General features: G+C 32.6%; 1 protein-coding gene across 1 annotated transcript; it reads left to right on the top strand.

The window, feature by feature from the left end:
* Positions 1–7674: 7674 nt before the first annotated feature.
* GH9B8 (glycosyl hydrolase 9B8) lies at positions 7675–12741 on the top strand. Its single transcript, XM_022034476.2, has 5 exons — positions 7675–8365; positions 8490–8702; positions 8852–9052; positions 9168–9422; positions 11914–12741. The coding sequence occupies exons 1-5, from the start codon at positions 8096–8098 to the stop codon at positions 12562–12564; spliced, it is 1590 nt and encodes a 529-aa protein (XP_021890168.1). The 5' UTR covers positions 7675–8095; the 3' UTR covers positions 12565–12741.
* Positions 12742–12771: the final 30 nt, after the last annotated feature.

Here is a 12771-nt window from a genome sequence, read left to right as displayed (position 1 = left end):
GCAGGTTCATGCTTGTTTATAATGAAGCAAATACTTAAGGAGATAAATTGTAATTTGCTTAATTAATTATTAAATTATTGATTTTAAAGTATTGTTTTAATTATTTAAAATATTAAAATTAATATAATAACTTTGGTTTTCAAAAAATTAAAAAGCCTAATAATTCTGAAAAGAATCATGTGGGTCGCGCGACCTCAGAAGCGTTCGTTGTACCGAGCGTGAAATTTAAAAATTTGCGGTCCGCTATCATATTTCAAATATTTGTGTTTTCACGTTTTTTGTTATATTATTAATTAATTTATCTAAAAAAATATGTTAATTTAAATATTGACTTTATTTTTTATATAAAACATAACCCCAAGTTTTAATTTTTATAATAAATAACCGTTGTGATTTTTATACTTGATAAAAATAAAATTTATTCATATTATACTAGAATTAGACAGGTATTTACTATAATGTGACAAATTTCACAAATATAATGTAACACCCCGTTTTTTTTTTTCTTAACGGTATACGATAAAGCACTCATATAACACAATAGCGAAATCTATATTATTCCAACCATGCACAAGAGAAACTTGTCCACCTTCTTTGTTCCAAATCAATTGTACATACATCTCCACCTCTACAACACATAGTAATACAATATCAAACACTCCTAGATATTCAATATCCAGACTAAACCATCCTTTCAAACTACTTTAAATCACAAACAAAACTTGTGCCCTATGGCACTACCGACGGGGCTCCGTTACCAGCCGCTCGGATCCCAATTCCGTTCTTACTCCACCTGTGAATGATGAGAAGTGAGTTCACATAACTCAATACAATAAAAATCAAGTTGTAAGTGCAATATGCAGTGACAAGAATTTCCAGAAATGTCTATATGCATTTATCCTACCCAACCCCAAACAACTCATAACCCCCTCCCTACACTAATCATCAAGGTCCTATTCCAAGGAAATAGCACGGCCAAACAACCACACCCACCCAACAATCATCCATTAACTCCCGTCACCAACATCGGCGACTCATACACTCTTCCCCCATCTCCCGACCTCACGAGGCCACACACACACACACACAACCACCTTCATTCCACGTCACCAATATCGGCGACTCATACCCATATCTCCACCTCTCGACCTAATAGGCCACGCACACACACAAACACCATTATTCCGCGTCACCAACATCGGCGACTCATACTCACTCCTCCACCTCTCGACCTAAAGAGGCCACACACACACACGAATACCATCATCCCGCGTCACCAACATCGACGACTTATACTCACTCCTCCAACTCTCAACCTAAAGAGGCCACACACACACACAAATACCATCATCTCGCGTCACCAACATCGGCGACTTATACTCACTCCTCCAACTCTCGACCTAAAGAGGCCACACACACACACAAATACCATCATCTCGCGTCACCAACATCGGCGACTTATACTCACTCCTCCAACTCTCGACCTCGTTGGGCCACGTACACACACAAACATTTCCACCTCCCGTCACCACCATCCGTGACTCATGCACCCTCCTACCCCTCTCGGCTTTGCTAGGCCACACCCACACACATATCCCCTCCCTGCTCCACCAACATCAGCAACTCAACCCGCCCCCACCAACGGCCTCCAAATCTCCCATCCCAAACCGCATGCTCCTATCTCCCCTTATACCATGCTAGTCCCAAGCGTTCTAACTTGCTAACTCCTACTGACCACATTACTCCTCTTCTCTCATCCAATCCTTCTCAAATCCTGATTCCTAGTCCCCTCTGCCGTACCTTCCAGCCCCCTTCCCTCTCCTACTGCCCCCTACCCGCTACCTCCCCCATCCTCCTGCCTCCTCCCGTTTCCTATACACTCTTGCCTACCTAGGGCGATTAACCTCTCAGCTTGCACCGTTTCACGCCACACACACGCCCTCACCACCGTGCATTTCAGGGAAACACATCGCCGCCTATTAGCGGCTCCCTCCACATCCCCACCCACGCACACACCTCTTCTGTCCTCTCAAGTTTTTATCCCACCCGCGCCCCCTAGATTGTCCTCTCACATCCTCCTCACTCTGTTCTACCCGCACCACCCCCATCCTTCCCCACGGCTCCCCACACGCCTCCAACACCGCCACACCTTCAATTCCTCCCCCGATCACCTCCGTGAGCGCGCGGGACAACCCCACGCTTACGGCCTACCTTCACTGCTCCACTCCGTCGTGCCATTGCCGACGCCGCAACCTGCAACAAAATTCTCTACACACACACACCACACCAAACAGCTCAAATTTTCACCATACCTCCCGTTTCCATCTTCCTTCTTCCTGCCGGTCGCGTCGTCCGTCCACGGCCTCCTTCCCTCTCTCTTCTCGCTCCCCTCCGCCCCGACTCTCTCCTCTCTCCTTCTGGAACTTTCCTCTTCTTCTTCGTCTCCGCTGCCCTCTTTCCCTCCTTTTCTCTTTTTCTCTTTTTCCTTTTCTTTCCTTTTTTTCTTTTCTCCCTTTTTCTTCTCCCTTTCCCGACCTCCCTTTATACTCTGCCAGCCTACCCCAAAACGACGTCGTTTTCCTACATCCCAAAACGACGTCGTTTCTCTTTCTTTCGAAAACGACGTCGTTTTTCCCCTCTCCAAAACGACGTCGTTTCCTACCTTATGGAAATTTATTTAATTATTATATTTTTTTTTCTTTCTAGTCTTTCCACTTTCTAGTCCTTACATATAACCAAAACATTTTTAATTTTATGTTATAATTTTCATATTTTTTACAAAAATATTAATTTAAATTTGAAATGTATAGTTACCGAAAGAATCATTCGGGTAAATAACATTATTTATTTTTTGAGTTTTTTGAATTCTGAAAATCTCTTTTAACTTAAATGTGTGTGTGTTTTTTTTCAAATATTTACTTACCAAGGATGTCGGCCAGGGAGCAGGGCAGGTCCACCGCCAAAAGTCGGTGCTTAAAACTGACCGGCGAAACAGGTCTCACTTTCAAAGACCGGTAACCGCAAATGGAGGAGAAGGAATTAAGCTCGTGGGCTGTAGTGTTATCTGCGTACACGTGTAGGTAGCATCGAGATCCCTGTGCCACGAAAGTTCAGGCTTTGAAGTTTCAATTCAAAACAAAAAAAAAAAAAAAAAAAGAAAGAAGAAATTTCGAAGTTTGATTTGGTTTGGATAAATTACGAATTTTGATTTTTAATTCCTCAGAGTTTGCAACAAATCAAGGCGTAGATGATACAAACGAAAATCATGCTTTTTCAACGCACAGCATTAAAATGTTTACTTCAAGGATGGTATTTCTTTTCAAATAAAAGTTCAGAGTAATTATCACGTTTTTAATTAATTCATTTGAAATTACATATAATCATAGCTTTAACATTATAATACAATTCTTTTTATATAAATTTATATATTTTATTAATTATATGATATCTTATCTACGTACAAATAATAATATATCTTAATTATAATAAAAACATACAACCCACAACTCAAATTTACATATTCAAATGTCTTGAAGATTGTGTCCAAAGTAAATTGTCACATTTGTTTTGAACACTTTGTTTTAATGAAAAATTAAATAGGTAAAAGTCAACAACCTAGTCAAATACATTTTTTTAAATTAAGACATAAAATATACTAAAATTAAACTTCAAATTAAAATAGTAAGACACTATTTGAAACAATTTAAAAGATAATGTGGAATTTCACATAATTTAAAAAAAAAAAACCGTAAAAATTATATCACAATGACAAAATAAAATATCCGTATATGTAAAGATAATTTCACATGACATTAGAATAATATAGTATAAATTCAATCAAAAATAATATAATTTATAACGTATTATTTTAATTATGTATAAATTTAATTTTTATTATTTATAAATTCAATTCTCACAACATTCTAACTAAAATACGTGAATTTGTAAAAAAATAATTAAATAAACGTTATAATTATTAAAAATCGTCATTTAATTCTCAAAATGAGTATTTTTATAACACCTTTCTATAAATTAAAATATATTTAACTATATGTATTTATTTATTATTTTTACAAAAATTTGCAAACGTTGATTCATTTTAAAATTAAAAAAAAAATATTAAAACATAAATTTTATTGGTATCTTTTATTATTTATTCTAAATTTTTTTATATTGAATGTAATATTTAACTCTATATAATATATTTTTTATATTGTTCGTATAATACTATTGTTATAATTATATTCAATTTAGCCTTTAGTATTATAAAAATATTTTCATAATTTGTAAATATTTAATAATTTATTATTGGATTGACTAAATAATGGTGTGATGTATTTATTTTACCATGATTGGTTCATTAAATTATAACCTCGATATAATTTTCATTTTGAATCAATTATATTATTGTGTCCTTTTCAAAGTGATGAAGCATTACCCAAATTAAGAGAGACATTTGGTGGAATTTATTTCGGTAGCCAAAGGTAGTTTTCAAATAGAACGCAAATTAGGAGGATGTTCGTTGCATTATTTATTTATTTATTTATAATAAGACTTCAAATAAAATAGTGTTTGATTTTAATTTTAAGTTTAAAAAATATTAAGAATATAAAATATACATATGATAAAATAATAAAAAAATAATAATGTTTAGGCTTAATATATATTTTATTATGCATAGCAGACTATCGATTTATGAGTCCGTTTAAAAGTGATCAAATACGATTAAAATAAAATTTGATTTTAATACATCATATTTATGTATGAAATTAATATGTGTGGATATCATTTGTATAATTTATCGTTTTATAATGAGTAAAATAAAAAATACAAAGTTACGTCGATATAATAGATGATTATAGTATCCGAATCATATGCACACTATTTTATTTTTCTAAAATTTCATCACAAGACAAAAACAGCTTTTAAGGTCAAGTGTCGATTCGAAAATATTTACTGCATAACGTAATCGAATATTTTACGATTGATTTAAGTACATTTTTATTTATCATTTTTTGTTAATTTGGTACAAAGTTACGTGTTTAGATTTATTATATCTGGTTAATTTGAAAAAGTTTTCTAACCAACCATTATAATTTAAATTTAAGCTAGATATTCTTTTAAAATTTTGAGATCAAAAGCAATACTATAAATTTATAATTATAAAGTTTATAATACAGAGTATAATTAGTTTAATTATGCATCAAATATATTTAATTTCTTGATTCAAATAATTAAAACATTTCAATTGAATTGAAGTAAAATATGTTTGAACAAAACAAAACGTTGTAAGTGTTAAATATTTTGTGTAACAAATAGATGTTAGTGGGTATCATATTTTTATTAACATATTAATAATATTATTCTGCTAGATCATCTTATGTTAATTATTTAATATAATTTATTATCGTAAAAAACTAGTAAGATCGTATCATATTAAGTTAGGCTACAAATAACGATAAAGGTAAGATTGAGAGTAAGGATAAAGGTTGTGATAGATTGAGTAAAATTTTAATTTATGTTTGGAATAATTTTTATACTTGTAATATTCTAATTAACATAATTAAAATAAAATAATAATATTTTTAAGAAATTAATTTAAAGAAAAATATTCAACATGAAAATAAGATTGTAAATGTCTGGCCATTGATCTCAGCTAGATAATTGCGATTTATATCATATTGGCAATAAATCGCAACTATCTAGTTGCAATATAGAGTCAAAAAATTGTGAATAACAATCATATATGTTTGTAGTCATTTTTTGTTATTTTAACCAATTTCATATATTTTTTAATTACTTAAATGATCTTGTACATTTATTGATTATATAATATAATGGAGTAAATATACTTTTGGTAGTGCATCATGATGGTAAATTTGTTATCAACACTAGAATTTGGGGTTTGGAATTGTCTAAAATCAAATCAGATTGAAATAGAGTGATATCGAAAAATTCACAGTGAATACCATATTGTATTTAATTTGATATTGTGTGAAACAATTTTTTTTGTTTAGAATGTTGAATAATTGTTTTTTTTTCTTTTTGTTTGACTATAAAATTTAATTATAAAGTGTTTGAAACCGTAAATCCATTTTTTTTTTTTTTAATTTTCCTATCAATTGTGGCAATGAGTGTTGAAGCCCAAAGGATAAGGGACTACAAACATAAAAGACCTCACATAACTGAAGTTATAATACTAAGTTGCATGCAGAAGGCATAAGTGTGTAGGAGGTTGCTAGTAAGTTAAAAGTGATGGAGCTAGAGCAGCGAAGCCATATATAGGGCAAAGAGAACCGAGAGATTAGAGAGTGAGACGAGAAACTGGAGTTATATATATAAGGCAAAGAGATTAGAAAATGAGACCATAGATATGAAAGGCAAATAAATTGTACGAGGGAGGTGGATGAGGCGCCCGTTTAAAAGAGGGGGCAGTTATAAATCATAGTTAAATTTTTAAGTCTTACATATTTTTTATATTTTATTTTTTTAATCATATGTCAGTTATTGTTTTATAGTGCATATTATAAATTTTTTTTTGAATAAAAAATTAAAATAAAAAATCTATAAACTATAATATTACGTGATAAGTATCTGTCAATTATTGATTAAGTGATACTGCATAATATATTATAAATAAATCAATGTTATGTCTAAATAATTTTAGATTTCAAAGCAATATATAGATGGTAAGACCTTTTACACTACTTAGTGCACCATATTAGATGTAGTTTAAATTCTCATTTTATATATAATTAGTATAGTAAAATAGATATTGTTTAGTGCGTATATTTATTATTTATTATTTATTATTTATATTTACTTGAACAGTATTTGTCAATTATCGATTAAGTGACACTACATAATATACTATAAATAAATCACTGTTATGTCTAAATAATTTTAGATTTTAAAGCAATATATAGATAGTAAAAACTATTACCCTACTCAGTGCACCATGGATATGGTTTAAATCTCCAAATTATATATAGTTAGTATAGTAAAATATGTGTTATTTAGTGCGTATACTTCATTTTTGTTATATTTTTATTATTTAACTATTTTATTTATTATTTATATTTATATTCATATAATATTTAGTTATTTTCTCTCGTATTATTATTGTATTCTACTTGTCACTGATTATGTAGTAGTTAAAAACAAGAGATAAATAATTAAAATCCAAATATTTAAGAATTAAGAGCGTCACATAAAACAAATATAACAATTAAAAAATAATAGATAAGAAGTAAGAGGATTGGACACTGATTATGATTGAAAGAGCCGAAAAAGAAGATGAGGTCATTGCTTACTAGTAAAAGAGATAATAAACAGTCATTGAATATAAATAGAGTACTAAAAAAAAGAGAATAACAGTAATAAATGAAATAAATAAATAATAAAAAAAATATATAGCTAGAGCAACATACAAAATAATAAATATAAATAATAAGATGTAGTAAAATATAACATTCAAAGAAAATATATAGTAAGATATGAGTGCACTAAAGAAATAAATAAACACAAAATATCTAGAGTTGTAAAAAACATTACAAACGATTTAGAAACTTACTACTATTTTTTATTCCCCATCAAATCACTACTTATATGTGGGAGCATTTATGCAGACGAGTTGTCATTCTCTTCCTCCAAGAGAAAATTCTAAAGCTACAATAACTCAAAACGACACAGTATCACCAACAAGTTTTGATAAATTATAAAAATCGTCGGCATTTGGGCCACTCGCTCGCTCAATTAATCGATCCACCGACTGCACCAAAAATATATATAAAAGACAACAATGGAAGTCCTCAAGACTGAGCAACGCTCTCATGCCAAATCCGAGCGACTCCACTCTCGCGCCGGTTTTTCCACATTTTAGCAGAAAAGAAAAATTAGCGGGAGAGCAGAACTTCGGATTTTCATGTGAAACTCACATGCACGTGACTCACATTGGCGTCTCCCTTTGACACATTTCAAAAAGCAATTCTCAATCACAGACTCTCTGTTCCTCTCTGCTCTCTTTCTCTTTTCCTTTTTTTTTTTTTCTCCCTTCGCTCCTAAAAGCTTGTTTAGGAGGGAAGGGACTTGGAAAATGGAGGAGGAGAGGAAGGAGAAGCTGACTGTTAGCCGACACCGTTTTGTAAACAGGAAGATCTCCAGATTTGCAGAGCATTATTCCTTGTGTCTTCTCTTCTACATCTTCTTAGCTGTTTTCATCACCGGCGCTAACGGTTTCAATTACGCCGACGCTCTAACCAAGAGCCTTTTGTATTTTGAATCCCAACGCTCTGGTCGCTTGCCATACAATCAACGTGTCTCCTGGCGCGACCATTCTGGCCTCACCGACGGACTTGAGCAAGGGGTTTGTTATTTTATTTATACAAATCTTTTGGTTCAAATCTTCTTGATACAATTAATTATGTAATTATAACAGTTGATCATGTTCGTGACTGAGGATTTCTGGTTTTGGTCTTGTGGTGATGAAGGTGGACTTGGTTGGAGGATACTACGACGCCGGCGACCATGTCAAATTTGGTCTTCCGATGGCGTTTACAGTGACAATGCTTTCATGGAGCGTAATTGAATACCGAGACCAGATCGCCAATGCCGGAGAATTGAAGCACGCACTGGAAGCCATTAAATGGGGGACTGATTACTTCATCAAGGCGCATACTGCGCCTCATGTGTTGTGGGCAGAGGTATGTACTTACAGACTGCGTATACCTGCTTGTCACACTCGCACACAGTATTGACACTCTTGTGTATCACATTGCTTCTGTACAACATTAATCCACAACTCAATTAACCAAACGCAATTAACTCTCCGGTTCTGCCGCCTAATTATCAGGTTGGTGATGGAGACACCGACCATTACTGCTGGCAACGGCCGGAGGACATGACAACCTCACGACAAGCCTACAAGATCGACGAGAACAATCCGGGGTCGGATCTAGCCGGAGAAACCGCGGCGGCAATGGCGGCAGCATCCATCGTGTTCAAGAAAACAAACCCGTATTACTCTCAACTGCTATTGCACCATGCCATACAGGTAATATATACAATAAACAATTACGGCACCCTGTAATAATCATCTCAAAAGTTTGAAAACTCAGGTAATAAAATTATGTGGCTGATGTGAGTAATTTTTTTTGGGGGGATTGAAGTTGTTTGAGTTTGGGGATAGGTACAGAGGGAAATACGACGAGAGTGTGAGGGTGGTGAAGAGGTACTATGCGTCGGTGAGTGGGTATATGGATGAGTTGTTGTGGGGAGCGATGTGGGTGTACAGGGCCACCGACAAGGACGAGTACTTGAAGTATGTAATTAACAAGGCGCATTGCTTTGGTGGAATTGGATGGGCCATTACAGAGTTCAGCTGGGACGTTAAGTACGCTGGCATTCAAATTATGGCTTCGCAGGTATTTCTTTTTTCAAATAAAAATTTGTAACTCCGTTTTATTTTCATCATTTTTGTTTTTAATACACTGCTCTCACCCAAATTTAGGTAAAACCTTTAATAGGACAAAAATAATTACCACCCTAATTTAGATCAAGCCTTTAATGAGAAATATTTTATCTTGGTAATATATTTAATTAAATTCTTTTATTTTAACTAATTTTTTTAAAAAATATTAAATTTTAGTATATAGTTTTATCGTACGTCTAAAAAGAGGCATGCGTCAGGGTCAACAATTAGAATCACGTCTTTTACAGGTATTTAGAAAAATAGTCTAAGTTTAGGTTCAACATATGTGTATACATAGTTATTTAGATTAGAAATATTACTTGAATAAAACTATATACTAAATTCTATAACAAATAAATAAATAAGATCATAATCTAGATATTTTGGGTTGAGATGGTAGAAAGTTATTTCAAATCAAATCAGGATGCATATGGCAGGCAAGAGGGTTAAGATCTTTTTTTTACCTTTTCTTTTTATTTTTTTTAGTTAATAAATACTTATTTGTCGTCTATAAAGAAATTATATTTTCTTTGAAAAGAATGAAAAAAACTGCTTTTAATTTTTCGTAACCAACCAGGAGACTGTGGGGTGCTCGATGTGCCAATTCCCTCCTCCCAACTTTTTTCCTTTTAATTATTCATTTTTGTCTTTGTTTTATTTTTCTTTTTCTTTTTTTTTTTTTCCAAAATTTTATTTCTTTTTGACGAACATGGGGCTATAGTTTGAAGTAGCTTTTGTTTGGAGACTACACTCTCTAAATCTTCATAGGATTTTACTTTTCTCAATATTCAAAGACGAAATGATGCCTATTTTTTTTTTTTTTAAAAAAAAAACAAACACGATCATTTTGATCTTCAACTTATTAAATATGATATTTTAAAACAATTATAATCTAAGAATTAAAATGCTAATATTTATAATTTATTTTTTAAACTCAGTTTTATAATCACACAAATTTATTAAAGTTATTAATAAAATTATAATACTAAGATTCAATTTTAATAAACTTACAAAACAATAAATTTATGTTATTTAAATTACACATGTATCAAGGGAATAACAATAGGTCTGTACTAAATATTTTCTTGAATTTGTTCAATTCGTAAATCTTAAATTGACTAATTATATTTTTAATTATTTTATGTTATTCAAGTGGGATAATTGTTGGTATTTCGTAAAAATTTTAACTGAAACTAAAATTTTAAAAATAACTCTATAAATTTAGATATCAAAAGTGTAATAAAACTAGATTGAAAACTAAAAGTGTAAGACAATTCATCCTTAAATTAAGCTAACATCAGATCACTATGGTATGGAAAAGCTAAAAAGAAGAGATAAAAATAGGCACAAAGCCATGTGCAGGTGTTGCCTTGCATGGCAGTTTTTCTTTAAATTCTCACACGCAAGCCATTGCCACCTGGCTTTATTCTACTGGAAGCATCACCTGAACCCCAACTGCGGGAGCTGCATCAGTTTCTGATTTAACTTTATACCAGATATTGAAATATACGCATATATAATTAAATTAAAAAAAAAATTATCTATGTTTATGAGGAAAAAGAATTATTTTAACCAACATTAAACTTAAACTTCTATATATATAAGCGTCCTTGCGTATGTACAGGTGCGCTTTATATTATATATAAATATGTATACATGTACGTATGTATTTATGGTATCTGTCTAATCATGCACGTAGTAGGGGTCAACTGATTGGTCTATCTCTTAAAGTTTTTTTTGTGGGACCTGCTTGACGTTCTTAGGGGTCCCACGTGCTGAAGTTTAGTTAAGGGACGTAATCGTTTCATTAATTTACGGGAGGTGTTTGATAATTTGGTGGATTAGGAGCCAAACAAGAAGTCTTTTCTTAATTATTTAAGCTTAAACCCACTAACTGTCATTCTCTTGTTCCCTAAATCCTTCCCATGCGGGAACTAGATCTGGAAAAAAATATACGTTTTGGTAATAAGCCAAATTTGACTATGTTTCCTTTTTTTGTAACTACTTATAGATTTTCAAGTAAACTCTATAAGATTCTAAAGTTAATTTTAAATATAGTGTGAGTCTTCTGATTTAAAATGTTGAGCTTTTGAATATCCTGTAGCATATGCCCTCTTAATCATGTAGTGTTCCATTAGTATTTCATTCATAATTAACTATGTTCTTGATTATGCATCAATATACCAGGAATTATAGCATAATATAACTTGCCTTTTGTAGATTTCAAATTTAATCCTTTCATTTACTTGGTTTAATTCATAATATATTATTTTAATTTCACATAAAATTTTATATAAATTTACTTTTTATAATTTTTAAGAAGATTTTGTTATTTCCTAACTCAAGTGACTACTAGTTTACGAATAAACTACACAAAAGATTTCAAATATATCTGAAATGTAACCTAAAATTTTTAAACGTTATAATTTCTATGTCCCGTGCAGTTGTTGATGCAAGAAAAGCACAAAGAACACAGTCACATCTTACAGCAATACCGATCCAAAGCCGAGCACTACATTTGCTCATGCCTCAACAAAAATAGCGGCAGTAACGTGGAGCGCACACCGGGAGGCCTTCTATATGTTCGCCAATGGAACAACATGCAGTACGTCTCAACAGCGACGTTTTTGCTTACTATCTATTCTGACTTCCTTCAAAAGTCAAATCAAAAGCTGAGCTGCCGTGGTGGAACCATTGACCCAGAAGAGATCCTCAATTTTGCCAAATCTCAAGTAGATTATATACTGGGTTCCAACCCAATGAACATGAGCTACTTAGTGGGTTATGGGTCGAAATACCCGACAAATGTCCACCACCGAGGGGCATCCATAGTATCCTTCAGAGGGAGTAAAGGGTTCATTGGGTGCACTCAAGGGTATGATAATTGGTACGGTCGGTCAGATCCGAACCCGAATGTTTTGGTCGGGGCTTTGGTCGGAGGACCTGACTGCCAGGATAATTTCATGGATAAGAGAGACAATTATATGCAGACAGAAGCATGCACATACAATACGGCACCGTTGGTTGGTGTTTTTGCAAAACTCGTGCAATTGGAGAACGACCAGAAGGGTCTTCTTGCTTCTTATAAGAAATGAACAAAGAAGGAATTTCAGATATAAAGGGGGTTTTTTTTTTTCTTTTAAAAAAATATAAATTCTTTTTTTTTTTTCTTGGGGTGAACTAAGATGTTCTTGCCCCATTAGTACCTCTACTTCTGCTTTGTTGGATGTTTATAGCAGTTGCTAAAGTATAAAATTAAATGTTGGATGTTATCGTCTCGCACATCTTATAATTTACATCTA

Source organism: Carica papaya, chromosome 3 (assembly GCF_054855325.1).
Source record: "Carica papaya isolate Zhongbai chromosome 3, ASM5485532v1, whole genome shotgun sequence".
Classification (NCBI taxonomy): Eukaryota; Viridiplantae; Streptophyta; class Magnoliopsida; order Brassicales; family Caricaceae; genus Carica; species Carica papaya.
Note: the sequence above shows the minus strand (reverse complement) of the source record. Positions and strands in the feature narration are given on the sequence as shown.